The sequence below is a fragment of the Panthera onca genome, chromosome A3 (genome assembly GCF_046562875.1).
Source record: "Panthera onca isolate mPanOnc1 chromosome A3, mPanOnc1 haplotype 2, whole genome shotgun sequence".
NCBI lineage: Eukaryota > Metazoa > Chordata > Mammalia > Carnivora > Felidae > Panthera > Panthera onca.
Window position 1 is genome coordinate 2,374,122 of NC_138341.1, and position 19,117 is coordinate 2,393,238.

Genomic DNA, 19,117 nt, shown 5'->3' on the forward strand with positions numbered 1-19,117 from the left:
GAGAGAATCCAAGCAGGCTCCATACTGTCAGCACAGAGCCCGACACGAGGCTCGAAACCACAAACCGCGAGATCATGACCTGAGCTGAAGTCAGATGCTTAACCGACTGAGCCACCCAGGCGCCCCTTCCTCGTTCCTTCCGTATTTTTGGCAAAGACCACGAGCTGATTTTTGATGTTGGCGCGTTTTATAAAGGTGGCTGGACCTACAGCAGGTGTCCCTGGGGTGAGGGTTTGTAGTCTCTGGCCTCCTACAGATACCCTGCGTGCTGACAGTGCCCTCACGGTCTGCGCTGGACGTGGAGAGAGCTGTGGACGACCTCGGAAGTGCCAGGCCCGGTTCCCCTGTAGCAAAGCTCCCAGGAAGGATGAGCTCAGCTCCCGGGGCCTCCACAGACCCCCTCCCCCCGGCCTCTGTGCAGCACGGGGTGGCAGCTGCTCAGGGCCTGAGGGTCCTCCCACCCTCTTTCCCACCCTCCCCTCCTGTCCGGGAGGGTTTTGGTGGCTCACAGCCACCGCGCGGCCACACTCTTCCTGGTGTCTGGTCTCCAACACCTGTAGCTTCCAGAAGGCTCTTCTCTCCCGCGGAGACACACGCGGACAGCAGCGAGTATTGCAGGAACCGGGGGTCTGGGACGTGTCTGCTCTTAGCAGTCCGGGCGCCACCTGGGCGTGGGCAAAGGGACCGCCGCCTTTTTTCACTTCTCAGAATCATTTTTTTCCATATAAATATTACTGGACTCCTTGAGAAGTATCAAAAGTTTATTGGTTTTTAAATCTCTATCACATTTTACTGGTGACCGATGCTGCCATTCTGAGCTTTCACCCGGTTGCCCTGACGCCGGCTTCCTGCCCACAGCACCGCCCTGCAGCTTCCTCAGCTGTGATCTGGCTGTCCCAGGTGGGGCACCGTCCGGGCCTCAGCAGTGGGGTCCTCCGCCCTTCTCGGGGTGCTCCCGCTTGCACACGGCATCGTCCACCTGCCTCACGGTGGCTGCTGAGGGTCCCCAGAGCTTCTCTCCAGCACCTGGTCCAACCGCTGCCAGGAGGTTCACGTGCAGAGTCTTGCCCTCAACTTTCCAACCCACTTTCTCATCTGAGGCTCCACAGCCTTGGGTCTCGTTGAGTGCTGACGACACCCTGAGCCTCCTGTCCTTCTGGCTCAGTGTCTGGGCGAGTCCCTCCCCTCCTCTCTGTTCACCACTGCAGGGTGGGTCCCTTCCCCGACGAGTCATTTTCCACAAGTGCGCCAGAGCAGGGCTTCCTCCTTTTGGGGAAGTCCCGGGACTGGATGGATCTGTGGTCCCAACGCTGCCTTTGGGGCTCAGCCCCTCCTTCACATCTCGGGCAGATCTCTAGGAGCCGCTGATGGGGGCCTGCTGCTCCCCACAGTGGAGAGAGTGCCCCTCACCCTCGGGGCTGCTGCTGGAAGTGTGGGAGGGACCCTTAGATCGCCCTTTGCCTCCACGGCTAATCCGCTAATCTCTCTCCCTCCCCTTCTCCCCATTCTGTTTTGTTTCATGGCATGTTTAAAATACAACATATTACGTTTCAGCTAAGGTAGAAAATTTTGGACACCACAAAATACGTATGGATAACATGAGATTGTTACATAAAAATTTTTTTTATTTTAGAGAGAGTGCACGCATCTGCAGAGAAAGGGGGGGCAGAGAGAGAGGGGGTCAGAGGATGCCAAGCAGGCTCCGTGCTGTCAGAGCAGAGCCCGACGCGGGGCTCGAACCCACGAACTGGGAGCTCGTAACCTGAGCCAAAGTCAAGAGTGGGACGCTCAACCGACTGGATCACCCAGGAGCCCCCGGATGAGGTTATCTGGATGAAATTCACGCAGTGAGGTCCTCTGCATTCGGTCAGGTGACCCGCCAAGACAGCTCCAAAGTTCTCACATCAGTGCCAGAAGGATGACACAGCCACTTAGGTCAGCGACTCTCAAACTTCCTCTCTTTGTGAAGCAGCGTGAGTGTCCACAGCACGAGCACCTGCAGGCAGAGGGGGTCCTGCGGGCTCCGGAACGTCGTGGGCCCACCTGGCCCCCCCCCCCCAGGCTGCCGCCTACTCTTAGGGCTTTGCAGGTCCCGAAGACAATGGGACTCGGACTCCATCTGGCAAAACACGTGAGCTGCTTACGCTTGCAAACTGTCTCTGGCATCGAGGCCTGAGGGGCATTTCTCCTGGGGTCCTTCGGAAGTGGCCCCGCGGGTGACTGGCCTTTAATGGCAAGTCTGCACCGTGCGTGGTGGGCGTGACCCACCCGCTTTCATCTTGGTCTCACGCGAGACCCGGCGCTTGGAAAGACCTCGATCAACTGAAAAATAGTTTGAAATTCAGCCTTTTCAAACATCTTTGAAATCTGCGGTGACCCTGTCTGCTGCGCCGAGGGCCCCAGGGGTGCAGACGTGGGTCTGTGGGTCTGTGGCCAAGGATCGCCACGCAGAGCTGGGCTCTTCTCACTGGCTCTGCTCCGCTGCTGCTTCTCAAACCGTGGTGCACAAGGGAACCGGCCGGGCCCTCGTTACAGCGCAGCTTCCGTTCCGGAGGCGGCTGAGACGCGGGCACCCGTCGGCAGGCGCCCAGGCGGTGCTGTTCCCGCGTGGAACAGCGTTCCAGCGTCTGCGCTGCAGGTCGGTCGTGAACATCTGCTCGCCCTCACCTGGGTGCCCTTCTCATCTCGGATCCCGTAAAGTGCAACCGCGTCCCGTGGGGCCTCTGGCGGATTTGCTGTGTGCTGGGGCGGGGGGAGGGGCTCGGGTGGGCACACGGAGCGGCCCCCCTGCCAGGGGGACTCAAACAGGAGAAAGTGCCCGCCAGCCGATGGATGCCTTTTCTGAAATAACAGAGTCCGGCAGAAGGGGCTTCAGAAACCTCCTGCTGTCCTTTGTCCTTTACTGAAATAAGCGTAATTTGCACATTTCTAGCCTGCACAGCGAGGTGGAAACCGTACAGGGCTGGCTCTGCTGACACGGCCTGCTAAGTGTGTCATCCACGTTTTCAAGGCGCCCTGCTAGGAGGACAAGATTAGGGGGGCCCCCGGGCCGCTCCCCTTGGAAGCCAGGGCCCTCCTGGCGCGCCAAGGTGGAGGGTGACCCTGTGTCGGTGACAGGCTTTCTGGGCTCTGCAACGTGCACATTACCCTTCGTTAAAAATCGCTGAGGAAGTGAATTCCGAGTGCCCTCTCTCCCCCGTCTCCACTTCAAAGGACTGTGTGAGATCTTCATTAAAATTAATCAGAATCACGTGCCTGCTGTGCTCTGCTCCCGCTCCTTCGTTCCTCCTGTGTGTCTAGAGGACAGACACGCTCTTGTACGCTTCTCATTAGTGGGACGGGACGAGGGAGGGACATCACGTCAGCTCCTGGCTCCCTGGGGAGCCTCCACCAGCTCTTCAAACTTACGGGGACGGGATCTAAGTGCGTCTGGTGCATTTCCAATCACCTCCTACATCCGAGGCAGGGAAATTTGTTTGCTCTTTGCAAAAAGCTTCTTGTCGTTTGGAGGGCAAGAAAACCTTCCCGGAAGCAGGCAAAAAGGCCAAGAGCTCTCGTTCTCATCGGTGCTCCCGTGAGAGCCTCCGGGCTTATTACCACACTATTTCTCTGCCCAAGAAACGTCTGCGAGTCAAAACAAGTCAGCTACACAAACCGCCCGGGATCGCTATGGAGAATGTGCTGACCATCTCGGGGGAGTTTAATGGTTCTTACCTTTGCGTCTCCAACACACCCAAGAGACAGAACGTTCCTACTGGGAACGGTAGCCACCCCAGGGATAGGTCAGTGCACAGGGGCTGTGGCAGGGGGCGAGTGTGTGGGGGGGCCTCCTGGGTGCCCTGTTGGTCTGGGTTCAAGCCCAGCCGGTGCTTACCAGCTTCACAACCTCGAGAGGTGTGCGGATAAAAGATACATTTGTGTTCGTGCACACACTTGTGCACACACACGGGTGTATGGGGTGTGCATATGCTTCTACGTATGTACGTATGTTGGAATAGGCGCGTGCATGTTGGCACGTATGTGTGTGCACACAAGGACACGCATTTACACATGCATTTATGTTGGCACGTATGGGTGTGTGCTTGCATGAGTGTGTCGTATGTATATATGTGCACACGCGTGTGCACACATACTCGCACACTTGTGTATATGCACGTGTGTGCGTATGTTCGTGTGTGCATCGCCCAGCACCGGCAAAGGATGGCTCTGCTCATTCTGCTCAGTGAAAGCAGGTCTGCAGCGGGTGGGAGCCGTGCATGGAGGTGTGGAGTCTCTGACCTGCACCCAGGCCTCGAGGTCCCCAGGGCCGGCCCTTCCCCACACCGGCCCTCCTGTAAGGTTGTTGCGGTGTGTGGCATGATCGGGTTTTGCCACGTCTCAGGGCCTGTGGAGGGGGGCCCGGTGGAAGAGGACATTGTTGAGGGCAAAAGGGACAGTCTGGCGATAGGTAAGGCGGGGCCAACTGGCAGCTGTCCCGGGTCCCCATGGCCAGGTGTCCTCAGCCTCGGCCGAGGCAGCCCGGGGCGGGGGGTGGTGTTTGTCTTCCCATAAGTCCGTAGCATACTTTCAGCCCCGCTCGTGGCAGTGTAGCCTTCTGGGTGTGACTGGCTCCACGGGGAGCCTCTCTGGTGCTGGAAGACCAGCCCCTGCTCCTCAGCCGAGGTGTGGGCTGGAGAAGGAGACCTCAGTCTGAACGGAACGTACGTTACCATGTGCTCAGCGACCCAGGGTCCCCTTTACAGAGAGGACCCAGAGGCTCAGAGAGGACCGTAACTTGTCCCAGCTTGCATGGGCAAAGGACTGCGATCGGGGTCTCATGTGCTGGGTCTGTGCTCCAGGCCACTGAACAACAGGCCTGCCCAGCTCGCTGTGTGACTCGAGGTGGGTGGCTTTGCCTCTCTGAATCCCAGTTTCGCTGGGGGCAGAGAAAGCGTACTGGACTGTTAGCGCTGCCACGACAAATACCACGGGCCCGGCGGCGTAAACAACAGCTGTTTATTCTCTCTCGGCTCCGGAGGCTGATGTCTGAGACCCGGGTGCCAGCGTGCCGAGGGCCCCATGACCACCTGTGTCACCCTGCTCCGTGAGCTGTGTGATGTCCCTCCTGGCACCCATTTTCCCCGGAGCCCCCAAGGCACGGTCCCACACTTCTCCAAGGGCAGGGGCCGGGGGGGCACGTGACAGCAGCGACCTTGAATCAGCGTTAACGTTGGCCGTGCCATTCGAGCTGGGCCAAGAGCCAAATGCTCTCAAGTTACTCCCGGGTTTTAAGTTACTCAGAAGGCAGGATGTGTGCGGGACCCTCAGGGCGCATTTTCCGCTGATGAAATCAATCAGTAATTAATCTGTTCTGTGGAGGTGGGGAAAACACTTAGCAGCCACGCACCTGCAGGCAGGCACTCTCCTCTGGCTCTCCCCACCCCTTCCCTGTGTGGGAGGGAGGCGAGCCGTCTGGATGGGGGCAGAGGGCCAGGTGTTGTTTTCAGTTTCTCTGTGCGGGGCAGGGGGGGCGGGGCTAGGGCTCAGGGACAATCCCCTCCCACATTTCGGGGTGGGATCTTCCCAGCGGCCAGCAGGCTCTTCAGTCACGTGATGAGGCCGCCCTCACGTCCAGTCTGTGCTCTACTGTGGCTCCCAGTCTCCTCTGTCGTGTCCGGGCTTTTGGACAGGAAGGCGCACTCCATCATCCTCCCGGATCTGGCGGCCCTGCCCCTGTGTCGGGGGATTCAGCGGGGGCCCAGCCGGTTAGCGCGGGTGCAAGCCTCCCGGTCTCTCTGGGCCTCTGCCTTCCCATCTGGAGACAGGGTTCGGTCGGGCGGTCTCCACCGAGACGTCCTGCTCTGGACGCTGCCTTCGTGGGAGCGCCGTTCGGAGCTTGTGTGGTATTTAGTGGGCCGGACCTTCTCCGTGAGGACGAGACACCGAATGTCCCAGCAGACTGCCGTCACGGCTGACCGCTGAGTGAAAAAAAGCAAAAGGACCTCAGGTGTGGGGGACTCGCGACAGTTACAGAGGCACACATGCTGAGGTCATCCTGACACCTGTCCTGCGGCCCAGCCCAGCTTCTCCGGCACTCGAGATCCCTCCCGGGGCCCCAGGAAGGGGGCCCCGTGGAGAGTTGGGGGACAGCTAGGTTAGCCTTTCGAAGGGAGGCCTGGGGAATGAGGCCGGCAGGGGGCGCACAGGCCGTGCGCAGCACTAACACTGTCGCCTCCCAGGGAACGTTGATGTTTCCGCAGAATGCTCTTTGCAAGAGGCTGAGTGGACACGCCACAGTCACCAGGAATCAATTCCTCCCGGTGCTGGAGGCTGGACGTCCAGATCCGGCTGCCTCTGGTGAGGACCTCGTCCCCGGCGGGGGACGGCGTTCTTTCCCCCACCTGCGTCTCTCCTTCCTACCAGGGCCCCACCCTCGTGCCCTCATCTAAGCCCGGTCACCTCCCAAGGCCCACCTGCAGCCCCCGGTTAGGGGTTAGGGCTTCAGCAGCGGACACTGGGTGGGGTGGGGCGCACTTCAGTTCCCTGCGGAGGTGATGGTCAGGCCGTGCTGGGACACTCTGCCTGGGGGGGAGGTGTCATCGCTAGATGAACAAAGAACGGCCTGAGGCGGCCGTTCCAGCGAGAACGGAAATGTCAGGGGCGCGGCCTGGGGGAAGACGAATGTCAGGCGTGTTTCACCGCGGGCGGCGCTGTCTGGTGCGGGATCACCGGGCAGGCACGTGCGGGGCTGACTGCTGGCCTGAGACCTGTTCTTGGCCGTCTTCCTTTGCTGCCCTGGCGGCTCGCGGTTGGGGTTGATGAAGGCGAGCCTGTCCCGTGGACCCCGTCGGCAGGATGGGCCGGCCTGGTGACCGGAGTGTGGCCAGGCGACTCAGGGTCGTCTGGCTGAGGACGGGAGGCAGGGCTGGCGAGGATGGGGACAGAGCAGCGCAGATAGCGCTCAGCGGCACAGGGACCGCTGTGCCCCAGGCTGGCACAGTGGGGGCTGCCCCGCACTAGGGGGCGCCGTCTCCGCACCCGCCCTTCCTTGCTGCCCCACTGGGACCCCCCACCCCACCCACCCCGGGCCTCATGCTCTCGCCCAGTCCCACCTGTTTCACTGGGCTCTGACCCTGCGGGCGCCCCCTCCTGCAGTGGGGTCCCCGGGGCCCGTCCCCTCGGGGCGACGTCACCAGGCTGCCTGTTGCCAGTAACCGCAGACGCACCGGCCGGGGGCCCTCAAGGCACACTGAGTCACGGCCAGCCTTGCCCCACACCCCAGCTGCGCGGTCCAGGGGACCGCGCCCTTTCCCTGCCCTCCCCCACCTCCGCGTGCCCGGGGAGGGGGGTCCCCTGCTGCCGCCGTCACCCCTCACATGGGCCGTCCATGACATTTGGTACTGCTGCTCCCACACCGTCCTGCCGGGGCCTCCTCCCCTGACCCTGTGTCTGCCCCCCTTTCCAGCCCCTTTGCGGGCCAAGCACCAATGGCATCCTGTCACTCTCCTCCCTGACTCCCACCGCCCTCCATCCTTCCTCCACCCCGGTCCATGGGTTCAGGCCCCTCCCAGGGCTTACTCACACCCTCTCTGGTTATTACACCCGTTACAGGTGTCTGATCGCCCCCAGATCTTCCCCGCAGGTCTCAGTCCTGTCGCCCTGTGTCCCTGGCACTGGCACAGCACGCAGTCCGCAGGTCCTGTGGCCCGAGTCGCCTCTGTGGTGGCTGGGCCAGCCTGGCCTCGGTTTCTGTGGTGTCCCTCGCCTCCCGTGGGGTCTCAGATCTGCGGTCACAGCTCGGTCCTGGCCCTGCCGTACCCCGGGCACTTGACCCGGACAAGCCACTCAAGTCCTCTGCGTCTCCTCTGTGCTGTGAGTCACTCGTGTAAGAGAATGGGCGTGAGTGTGCTTCCTGTGTGAGCCTCAGCCAGCTCTGTGTGTGACGGGCGTGTTTCCGTTTGAGCTGCAGCTCATCTGAAGCCTCTCGTCTCTGTCCCGAACTTAGGGAATATCACAAAACTAAGAGCTCTTGGCTGGGAAGTCCTCAGGGTTAAGGAGAGTGTGGGCGTCAGGACAGCAGGACAAAGCCTCATCTGCATCACACACGGTCCTTCCGACCACGTCTCTCCTGCCGAGCTGCTTATGCTGAGTTTCATGTAGTTTCAGATTATTAAATTAAAGCCGATCTTGTGTTTCTTCTACCGAATGTTCTGCGTGGTTGTTTGACGCTGGCCAGCTTGGCTTGCGGTCTGTGGCGATCACCAGCGGACAGGCAGGTATGGATGCTGACAGTTTCGGGACACTTTGTGGGAGAAAGTCTGAGTGTTGAGAAAATCCCCCCACTGACGTGATTGGTTCCGTGAGTGGGTGAGGAGGGCCGTTCTTGGTCTTAGTGAGCTGGTCGGCAAGGACAGTCGCATGGGGACTGTTACGAGGACGTCACTGGGGTCATGGCGTGAGGACCAGTCACCGGGCCAGCCTACGGTGATGGGAAGTATGGAGGAGGTGAGGGGCAGCACAGGGCTGGTGACCCCCCAAGCTGCGGTGATGGGACTGCAGGTGGTGTGTAAGCCGGCCTCGCTGGAAGACTAGTGACCCTACGAGCATTCCCAGGATCCTCCTCGCCCTCCTCCTTCCCTTCCTTCTCCCCCACCAGCGGGCGGTGGAGGGTGACCCGTGTGCCCCTTTGCAGGAGTGTGGTCTGCTCAACTTGGTCTGGGGCCAGGCGCAGGAAGACGGGCTGGGACGGAGGACAGACAACCTTGTCCATGGACGTAACCGGAGGGGCCTCGACTGAGTTCAGGATTAGGGATGCACCGCGGGCCCGCTTCGTTCCATAGTGTGTGTGACTTTTAGGCGAGGTGTGTCTTCCTCTGGAAAACGTATCAACAGCGACCTGTGAAGAACCTTCCAGGGTCCGTCACATATGTGACCTTGAAGAGACTAAGAGGACAGACGTACATTTTCCGTCTCCTCTCGTGCGTGTGTGCGTGTGCGTGTGCGTGTGCGATGTTGAACAGGAGGCATGCCGGGTTACCTACGCACCAACCAACTTTGATCTTGTTGTTTTCTACAGGAGACATGGGTGACAAAGGACAGAAGGGCAGTGTGGGTCGCCATGGAAAAATTGGTCCCATTGGTTCTAAAGGTATTTGCGACGCACTTCTTGCCCTATCCCTTCCCAGGCTCAGGGGATGGTTGCAGACTGGCCAGTCCCGCCTGGCGGCTGTGCTTCTGTGTGCTTTGTACGTGATGCTGTGGTCTCAGGGTTTGCACCGGGCAGTGGTGGTCAGACTCACCTGCTGGCTGTGCGCCCACCATAGCGGGGCGAGGGCTCCTGTCCTGGAGGGCGCACAGGGCACCCAGGAGGGGGATCCGGGGCTGGTGTGCTTGGCAGGACGGTCACTACCACTTCCGTAACCAGTTTAACGAGACGCCGGAGCCCCGTTTGACTAATGGAAGGATGGTGTTCCGGAAACGCTGTCTGTCCACCTCCAGCTCTGGTGACTTTTTGAAACTGTGGGGTGTCTCTGAGTGCGAACGGGGCCCAGGACGGCAACAGCCAGTGAGGGCAGCCCTCTAGTGACGAGACGCCTGCACTTGCCTGGGTCCGCGTCGAGACCTCCTCTGACCGTACGGCCCTGCAGGGGCGGGCAGGTCAGGGAACTGGGGCCCAGGCAGGTCGGGATGTGGCCTCGAGCCACACAGCCCCTCTGTCTCTCTCCCTGCCCAGTCAGCAAACCCTCCCTGGGCCCCTGGTGTGCCCTGTGCTCTCAGTAAGCGAGGCCACGGGGGTGTCCCCACCCCCCCCAAGGGTGCTAATGAGGAGGCCGAGGCTGGGGACGACCAGGGCTTGGCAACGTGAGGGTGCGGCGCAGGGGGCGGGTTCCGCGTGGCCTGCCCAACTCTGGTGCCGGGTTTCTTCTGCCTCAGTAACCTGCCTCGGGGGTTTTGGCTGCGAGTGGGTTCGGGTGGTTTGTTCTGATCGGTGGTCACGCACCTCCCCCGGCCTCAGCCCGTCCCCGGCAGGTTCTCGGCCAGGAGTGTGACGGGTGCTGCGGCCAGCTCAGCGGAGCTCAGGTGCTCCGGGGAGCCCCTGTTCGGGATGCCCCACTCCTTACGTAAAGAGCACATAGATAGATCCGCGTGGCACCGGGAGAGACGTGTGCTTTGCAAAGGCTTTGAAAAACCGCGGTAAAGCATCCCTCATATAAGATCTGCTACGTTAGCTATTTTCAGGCGTATAAGTCGGTGGCATGAAGTACCTTTGTTGTGCCACCTTCACCACCGTTTGCAAAATGTTCTCATGGCCCCGGAGAGAAACTCGGTCATCGTGAGGCAGCGTCCCCCGGTCCCCTCCCTCAGCCGTGCTCACCACTACTCTTAGGGCCCATGACTTTGTGCTCCAGGTTCTAGGTCATTCACGTGAATGGAACCCTATCAGATTTGTCATCTGTGTCTGACTTCTGTCACAGAGTGTAACGTGTTCTAGGCTCCTCTACGTTGTAGCTAGGTCAGCATTTCCTTCCTTTCTAAGGCTGAATCATGGCCACACCGCATCTTACTTATTCATACGTGTCTGTCGGCAGAGGTTTGGGCTGTTTCCACCCGTTAGGTCCTGGTTAGGTGCTGCGCAGAGCGCCATGGATGTTGGCATACGAGTAGGGGTGTGTGTGCTTTTCACGTACAGCGTGTGCTCTGAATACATGTCTGTGTCTCACCGCGGGACAGCTTGCCAGCAAGCCCCTCATGCAGCTTAGTTCACGTGCTCGTCAGGCTGCCCTGTCTGTCATTCCTGAGCCCTGATGCTGGTGAGAGTCACAGGGGTCGTCTGGACGGACCTGGCGCGCTTCCCCCCCCCCCCCCCCCCCCCGACAGAATGTGCTGAGACTGCAGAGAGGGAGGGGACACTGGTCCTCCACCGCCCGTGCCAGCTGGATGTTTAGGCTCTCAGGGAGGAGAAAGCGCTGTAGAAGTGCTCACGCGCCTTTGTACATTCGTTGTGTATTTTATTGTTTTATATTTATTTTATCTATTTTACTTTTTTTAAGTTTTTTTTTTTTTAAAGTTTATTCATTTTAGGGCAGCCAGGAAGCTTGGTGGCCATGGTGGTGTCCAATCCCTTTCCTTTTTAAAAAAAAAAAAATTTTTAACATTTATTTTTGAGAGAGCAAGACAGAGCACGAGTGGAGCAGGGGCAGAGAGAGAGAGGGGGGGACACAGAATCCGAAGCAGGCTCCAGGCTCTGAGCTGTCGGCACAGAGCCCGACGCGGGGCTTGAACTCACACACTGTGAGATCATAACCTAAGCTGAAGTCGGACACCTAACCGACTGAGCCACCCAGGCCCCCCCCCCCCCCCCCCCCGCCTTTCCTTTATAAGCTGCGGGGCAAGGTTGGGCAGGAGGGCTGCATGGCACATCCTGTCTCCAGGAGGCAGCATGACAGGCCAGGTGGGGGCCCTGGTGCCCTTGGAGAGGGCTCAGGAAGGACTCTCTACTCCATTGGGATGAGACTGTCCCCAGGTCCACCCCAGTGCCCACATGACACGTTCTCCCTGAGTTTCCCTGCCATCATGAGGGCACAGGTAGGAGTCAGGGTTAGTTGTTACCGACCCAGGGGGTTAAAGGTTCATGACATGAACCTACACATTGTTCTATGAGACATCTGGGGTTTTTGGAGTCGATTTAAAGAAGGATCGTCTGGCAGTCTCTAAAATCTAGTGATAGGCCTGTGTCCCATGTCACATCGAGAGAGCCTGAAGAATTAGAGATCTACAGAATACAACTCTCTGTATTCACAGCAAAAAGAGGGTCCAGGGGAAACTCCTAGGACGTTACACATGGAAGAAACAACACGGTTATCCAGGGGAAGATCCTAGGACACGACACACGGAACGTTGTTAACCCTGATAATTCTGAACTTGAGTGACGTGTCCCAGCTCCACTTGGTGATTTTGACTTTGCTTGCCTTTTTCAGGTGAAAAAGGAGATTCTGGTGACATAGGGCCCCCCGGCCCTAATGGAGAACCAGGTATGGCGCAGGGGGCCCAAGGGTTTGTAAAAAAATGTATTAAAACTTGCACTTTCTCCCAATCTCATTGAAAAATAATGACATACCTCCCTGGAGAAGGTGAAGACGTACAGCACGATGGTTTGATCCACAGATACCGCAAAGCGGCCACAATAGGTTCCACTAACATCCGTCTTCTCGCGTAGACACAATAAAAAGAAACGACGGAAGAAAGCAGGACTTGCCAGGAGAGCTCTGGGGACCGGGTCTCTCGGCAGCCGTCCCGTGTGCTACAGAGCAGTGTTAACTTTGTGTATCGGATCCCTGGTGGGCATTTATCTTAGCCGGGGTGGGGGTGGGGCGTCTGCACCGTTTGACCCCCTGCCTCCAGCTCCCCTCCCCCACCACACATGTAAGTGAGGTTCTGCAGGATTTGTCTTCTCTGCCTGGCTCACCTCACGAGGCAAGACTGCCTTCAGGTCCATCCATGGACAAGGGAGGGGCAGGGAGAGAGGGAGAGACAGGGAATCCCAAGCAGGCGTGCTCCTGGGCCCTCATTTCCTCGGATGTTCTGGCTTCTCTGCTTCCGCACAGTCGCCGTCCCCAACCCCACAGTCTGAGTTGCTGCCACAAGGCCACCCTCCACCCACCTCCCCTGCACCTCCCCTCTTCCTTCCCAGGAAAACAGAGCCCGATTTTAAAACAGGTGGGTCTCTGGGGCACCTGGGTGGCTCTGTCGGTTATGCCTCTGACTCTTGGTTCCGGCTCAGGTCATAGTCTCACGGTACGTGAGTGTGGGCTCCACACAGACAGCATGGAGCCTGCTTGGGATTCTCTCTTTCTCGCTCTCTCTCTGTCGTCCTCCGCCCCTCCCCCACTTATGCGCTATCTTAATAAATAAACTTTAAGGTACAAATAAAATAAAACAGGTCGGGCTTGGTTCTGTCCTGCTGAAGTTCCCGCACCCCTCCCCTCGCCTTGGGGACGAAGCCCGCTATCTGGGTGTCCCGGCCTCCAAGGCCCCGCCTGCTCCTCTCCGAATGCACTTTGTATCTGGGCGGGGGGGGGGGGGCTGCTACCCCGGGCACGGTGCCGTCCGGTCTCACTAACACAGGGGCCGGCGTCCGCAGGCATCCCGTGTGAGTGCAGCCAGCTGAGGAAGGCCATCGGGGAGACGGACAACCAGGTCAGCCAGCTGACGGCGGAGCTGAAATTCATAAAAAATGGTACGCGCAACCCCAGCCCAGGGGGGCGGGGCGGAGGGAGTACGGAGGGACTCGGGCGGCCGTGTCCCCACGTCCGCGTCCCGCGGGTGTGCGCGTGCGGCGCCCCGAGTGTGCTTACAGAACGCGAGCGCTCACTTTCCAGCACTGCCCCCCCCCGCAGCTGTCGCCGGCGTGCGCGAGACCGACAGCAAGATCTACCTGCTGGTGAAGGAGGAGAAGCGCTACGTGGACGCGCAGCTGTCGTGCCAGGGCCGCGGGGGCACGCTGGGCATGCCCAAGGACGAGGCGGCCAACGGGCTGATGGCCGCCTACATCGCGCAGGCCGGCCTGGCCCGCGTCTTCATCGGCATCAACGACCTGGAGAGGGAGGGCACGTTCGTGTACTCGGACCGCTCGCCCATGCAGACCTTCAACAAGTGGCGCAGCGGCGAGCCCAACAACGCGTACGACGAGGAGGACTGCGTGGAGATGGTGGCCTCGGGCGGCTGGAACGACGTGGCCTGCCACGTCACCATGCACTTCCTGTGCGAGTTCGACAAGGAGCACGTGTGAGCGCGCCGCGCACGTGTCCCCAGCGGAGCAGTGCGCGCGCTCGCGCGTGGGCCCGGACGCACCTGCCGCCTGCTCGGGGCGGGGCGGGGCGGGGCGGGGCGGGGCGGGGCGGGGCGGGGCGGGGCGGGGCCCCACTGGGGGGCGGGGCGACGGCGGCCTCTGAACCTCAGATGAGCGAGCGCCCGGGAGGAAAGAGGTTTCGGGGGGTTGTTTCTCAAGTGAGGTTTTATCACTTATATTGTAGCCAAGTCTCATTATGGAATCATTACTCAGAATTGCTCTTGCCTTTGTCCCAACTATAAAATAAAAGCTTAAACATGATAATCGTCAAGTACCAACAATGGTAGTGGGCTCTTGAATTACTGTCTTCCTTTGAATTTCTGTCTGGAAAAGAACCCACGTGACTCTAGCCAATAGTCCTGTAAATGGCAATAAAATCTATGTTCCTTTCCACTACTGTCCAAGCAGGGACAATTTTGCTTGCTGCAAACGCAGGTTTCGGGGAAAGGAAAAGTCCTCTAGACCTGACAGGTGAGCGCCTGGTGTTATTGTGTTGCCTTGGTTTCTCCAGGAGCTTCAGGTGTTACTGCCCAAACTTACCCCAAACCTAGTGTCTTGCGAAAACAAATATTAAGTGTCTCACGCTTCCCGTGGATGAGGACTTTTTTGGGGTTAGCCAGACCCTCGTGCCTATGGGCGGGATCCGGCTCATTGTCCCTTGGGCCCCTCTGCTGGGCAGCTCTCAACACAATGGCTGGCTGTGTCAGAGTCGCGAGGAAGGGCCAGAGCAGGACCGTGATGGTCCTTTGTGACCTGGTCTGGGAAGTGATGTGCCGTCCCACCACTACATTCTGTTCACAAGGAGTGAACCACCATGTCTAGTCCAGCTCAGGGAGGGGATTTCACAGGATGGGGAGGCAAGGTCCACTGGGAGCCATTCCAGAACTGTCTGCTATGATCACCTGTGCTGCTTCTCCGCTCTGTGCGTCAGAATCCCTAGTAAAAAGTAAACCTCTTCCTGTTTCAAGAATACAACACGTGAGCACATACAGAAGACCCAGCTGAGGTTGGGGGAGCAGTTCTCCAGGGGCCTCCAGTGTTCCTTGTGTCTTGTGAGTGAGGCCGGCCAGTGTTCTGGACCATGTTTTTGTTTTTTAAATTAAGTATTATTTTTTAATATTTATTTTTGAGACAGAGAGAGACAGAGTATGAGCAGGGAAGGGGCAGAGAGAGGAAGACACAGAATCTGTAGCCGGCTCCAGGCTCTGAGCTGTCAGCACAGAGCCCAGTGCGGGGCTCTAGCTCATGACCTGAGCTGAAGTCAGATGCTTAGCCTGAGCCACCTAGGCGCTCCAAGTTAATTAATTAATTCTTTAATGTTTATTTAGTTTTAAGAGAGAGAGGGAGAGAGAGAGCGTGAGCAAGTGGGGCAGGGGCAGAGAGAGAGAGAGAGAGAGAGAGAGAAGAGAGAAACAGAAGATCTGAAGTGTGCTCTGTGCTGACAGCAGAGAGCCTGACATGGGGCTTGAACCCATGAGCCTTGAGATCATGACCTGAGCCGACGTGGGATGCCCAACAGACTGAGCCCCCCAGGCGCCCCTGGACCATGTTTTTGAGGATGTTTGCCTAGAGCCTTCCAGAGCAATGGGCAGGCACGGTTACAAGCCAGCAGGACGGAGGTGATGTTCCCCTCCAGAGGGAGGGGTGGCAGCTTCCTGCCCACTCAAGAGGGCTTGGGTTCCCTAAATTCACAGGTCCTATCCTGGAACCACCTGCTGCACACAAAGGTGTTACCTGGGCCTCGTCACTTGCTCTGTGGGGACTGGAGCTTGGGACTCAGACCCATGCCAACACTGGCCGCTGCTTAACTGTAGGTCTGGGTGGGGGGGAGGCAAAGCAGCAGACCCCTGCTGGAGGCTCCCTGCCATCCACAGGGTCGGGAAGATGTGGGGCATCTCAGTGCGCAGACCCTGCCTTGTGCCGGGGGCAGATCCAGTCCTTGGGGTCCTGTGGCTGTGGCTGGGCAGGACCCTGCAGGGGCCCCAAGCCTTGAGGTGCACAGCCTCACGGCCATTGTCTCTGCCCCAAGACTGTTTTCCGTCCCTGCAAGGAGCCCCTGTTCTGTCAGCCCGACGGTGGGTGAGACGCGTGCACCTGCCTTCCTTCCATGGGCTCTTCTGGCCCCTGCGTAGTCCATGCTGAGCCCCGGCACCCCTCGGGGCCTCCGTTTCCTCACTTGGAGGTGAGGAGGGCGGGCGTCAACACCTCTGTGCTCTCACGTCGCCTCCAAGTCTCCCGAAGTTAGGGGGAGCTCAGCAGGTCCAGCCCTCCTGTCACCTCCCGCACTCAGCTGTGCTCAGACAGCCGGGGAAGGCACACCGGCCTTCGGCCTTCGTACCTGCTCCTGCGGGATTACGATCGGTGCAGAGCACGTCTGATAGGATGTCAACCCCCGGGCGTGAAGTCAGAACCACTGCCCCTAATTGAATGCCCCGACTTTTCAAGAAGGGGCCTCTTGTGCAGACTGCAGAGTCTGATTTGCAAAGTGTGGGGTGGGGCGGGGGGGCGGTGTGGTTGAGGACAGAGCCGGGATTGATGAGGTGTCGCACTGAGGCGTGACCGCGGAGCTGCGGCGCAGTCTCCTCGGGGCCCTGCGAGAGGCTGGGCGGAGACGGGGCGGGGGGAGCAGAGCGCGGCCCGGATCCGCGTGTCCACACTGCCATCCAGCGTCCGTCGCAAGCAGCGCAGGCAGGAGCTCTTTAGGATGGTGAGCGCGTGTGTGCGTGTACATGCGTGTGCATGCGTGTGCGTGTGTATCAGGGAGGGGAGGGAAGCGGAAGGAGGGGAGGGGAAGGGAGGGGAGAGGAGGGAGGGCGGGGGAAGAGAGGAGAGGGGAGGGAAGGGGGAGGGGACGGAGGGGAAGGGAGAGGAGGGGAGGGGTGAGCAGTGAGAGGCGGGGGTGGGGGGGTGGAGATGCTGCGGAACAAAGGCTGGCAGGCAGGGGGGGGAAGGAGGGGCTGCGGTCCCCAGAGGTGCTGCGCCCTTCAGAAAATCCTCCACCACGTGATTCGTCCACGTGACTCCTCCTCCGCCGGCGTCCCCAGGTCCCCAGGGCGGTGGCCGCCATCTAGAGCCGCCAGACAAAAGCCCAGTCAGAAGAATGGATGGTTCTGAGTGTTGGAGGAGGATAAGCTCTAGGCCTGGGATGCGGTTAATCTCTGGTCTCCAGGTCCCGGAAGCACCTGCACAGAGCTTGGTCCAGGCCCAACGGGAGGGTGACCGGGGTGTTTCTGCGGGGCAGCTGGGGTTCCTGTCCACGGTCCCTCTCCCCGGGCAGCCCCGTGTCACGTTCCTGCCTCTCTCATGCCTGAACAGCCGCTCTCGCTCTCCGCCCACGCGGGTGGCTACCCCTGGAGACTGTTTGGATGGCGGGCCCACCTTGCTTCCTGGGGGGACTGGGTGGCAGGTGAGGACCAAGGTTGGTCACTAGGCACAACCCAGTTTAATCCAGGAAATCCAAAGCGAGGGTGCGAGGTGTTTCTTAGCCATAAGCAAGACCATGTGAGTCTCTCTAATTTAAGCAGAGAGGGGATTTGTTGAAAGGTTTTTGGGAGTTCGCGGGAATTTTGGAAAGACTGGAGAACCATCCTGGGGGCTGCGTGGAATGGAACGGAGCCCACAGATCATGCTACAGATGGGCCTGCTGGGTCCATCCGTGGCTGGCAGCTGCCGCCGTGGGCGCCGTGCAAGCAGGCTGTAGCCACTGAGTTGGTACCTCACTAGCTCCCCATCCAGAGCCTGGAGGGGCAGGTCTGCTCGGGTACCTAGTGTTCTGGGGCCAGTTTGTGTGTCTGCACAGGTTGTGCACTGCACAAATCCAGAGGCACCATTCATGGAACATGGTGGCTGGCATGTGTCTGTGCTATGAAGCTATGAAGGGGGCCGGGAAGATGCAAGGCTCTCAGGGTCTCTGGCGGGAGCCATACTGCTTTCCAAGGATGAGCATGTACCAAACACACGCATCAGTTAGCTTCTGCTTGTGCGGCGGCCCACCCCAAAGCTTAGTGCCTCTAAGCAGTGACCAAGTCTTTCCCCATTAACTGTGATTCTAGGGGTCAGCAGTTTGGGCTGAGACCAGCTGGATGGGTCTTCTGGTCATGGCTGGGCTCACACGTCTCCCGGCAGCTGCCGCAGCGGCTGGGGTGGCTGGTCTAGGACGCCTTGGCCGGCGGGCTTGCTCGCTCTGCAACCGGTTCTCATCCCCGAGGGACCAGCCTGAGCGTGTTCCCAAGGTGGCCGTTCCAAAAAGCGAGAGTGGGCCCACAAGCTTTCCTGAGGCCTAAGCGGCGAGCCGGAACAACATGGCTGTCGCTGTCTAAGGCCAAGTAAGTCGGGAGGTGAGTCCGGATTCAAGGGGAGGGTCGACCGGAGGAGCTGCGAACGGGTGTAGAGGATTGTGGCTGCGTCTGCCATCTGCCGCCGGCAGGAAAGCGGCCAGATGTGGCCCAAAATAAGGGCCGAGGTCCATGGTGGCGGGGGAGGGGGAAGAAGGAAGGGCATGGCAGGGGGTCAGCGTGGGATCCGGCCCGTGTGGGCAGAAGGGACAGCACGGGAGGAGACCAGCAAGCTGGACGCTGGGTCTGTTCCTTTGTCCCTTTCTCTGAAGGTCCAGCAGGCACTGGGGCAGGGCCTGTGCTCAGAAGCCTCTTCGGGGCCTGGGAGGAGGTGGGGGCACGAGGCGGGTCTCAAGGCAGAAGTTTCTAGCATTGCCCGGGGCTCAGGCACAGCGGGCTGCTCCTGGTGACCGTGTCCTGCCCCCCCCCCGCCCCACCCCATCAGGCCGTGGTGCGCCAAGCCCTGGTGGCCCCGAGGGGCCCCTCGCCTCCTCGACAGACGGCACTGAAGCAGCGCCCGAGGCCGGGGTGCCGTTTCTCCAGTCCCCGTTCACACCGCCTCTGGGCCGGTCGCCCTGATCCCAAACCTGTCTCACCCGTCGCCCCTGGGAGGCTCCCCTGCCAGGATCAGCCCTCCATCACCGTGTGACAAATCACCCTACGCTTCAGCAGCTCGTGTGTGTGGTCTCGCACAGTTTCTGTGGCCCAGGAGCGTGGGGGCAGCTGAGCGTGGTGGTTCTGGCCAGGGCTCCTCCTGGGTGGCCCTCGCGCCTCTGGGGGAAGGACCCTCGGTTGCCCGCATCCGGGGCCCCTGCCGGGCTCGTCGCTGGCTCGGGGCTGGTCCGGCCTCACCGCTCTGCCTGCTCTTGGTGTCCTCACCACCCCCCCGCAGAGCTGACTGCAATCGCATGTGCCATGGTGGACGAGGCTCTGGGCTGCCACACGTGGCCACCGA

At 59.9% G+C, this 19,117-nt stretch overlaps 1 protein-coding gene across 8 annotated transcripts in view; it reads left to right on the top strand.

Annotated features, from left to right (window-relative positions):
• COLEC11 (collectin subfamily member 11) overlaps nt 1-13,856 on the top strand; it is a 32,645-nt gene extending 18,789 nt beyond the window's left edge. For 3 of the 8 annotated variants that reach the window (XM_081795145.1, XM_081795144.1, XM_081795142.1), the window contains exons 4-7: nt 9,056-9,127; nt 11,958-12,011; nt 13,121-13,216; nt 13,359-13,856. In XM_081795145.1, the coding sequence (XP_081651271.1) occupies nt 9,056-9,127; nt 11,958-12,011; nt 13,121-13,216; nt 13,359-13,768 (632 nt within the window). In that variant the 3' untranslated portion in view covers nt 13,769-13,856. Of the gene's footprint in view, nt 1-5,938; nt 6,337-9,055; nt 9,128-11,957; nt 12,012-13,120; nt 13,217-13,358 lie in introns of those variants that run through there. The other 5 variants (XM_081795147.1, XM_081795143.1, XM_081795146.1 and 2 more) reach the window with 4 other exon arrangements.
• The last annotated feature ends 5,261 nt before the right edge of the window (nt 13,857-19,117 follow it).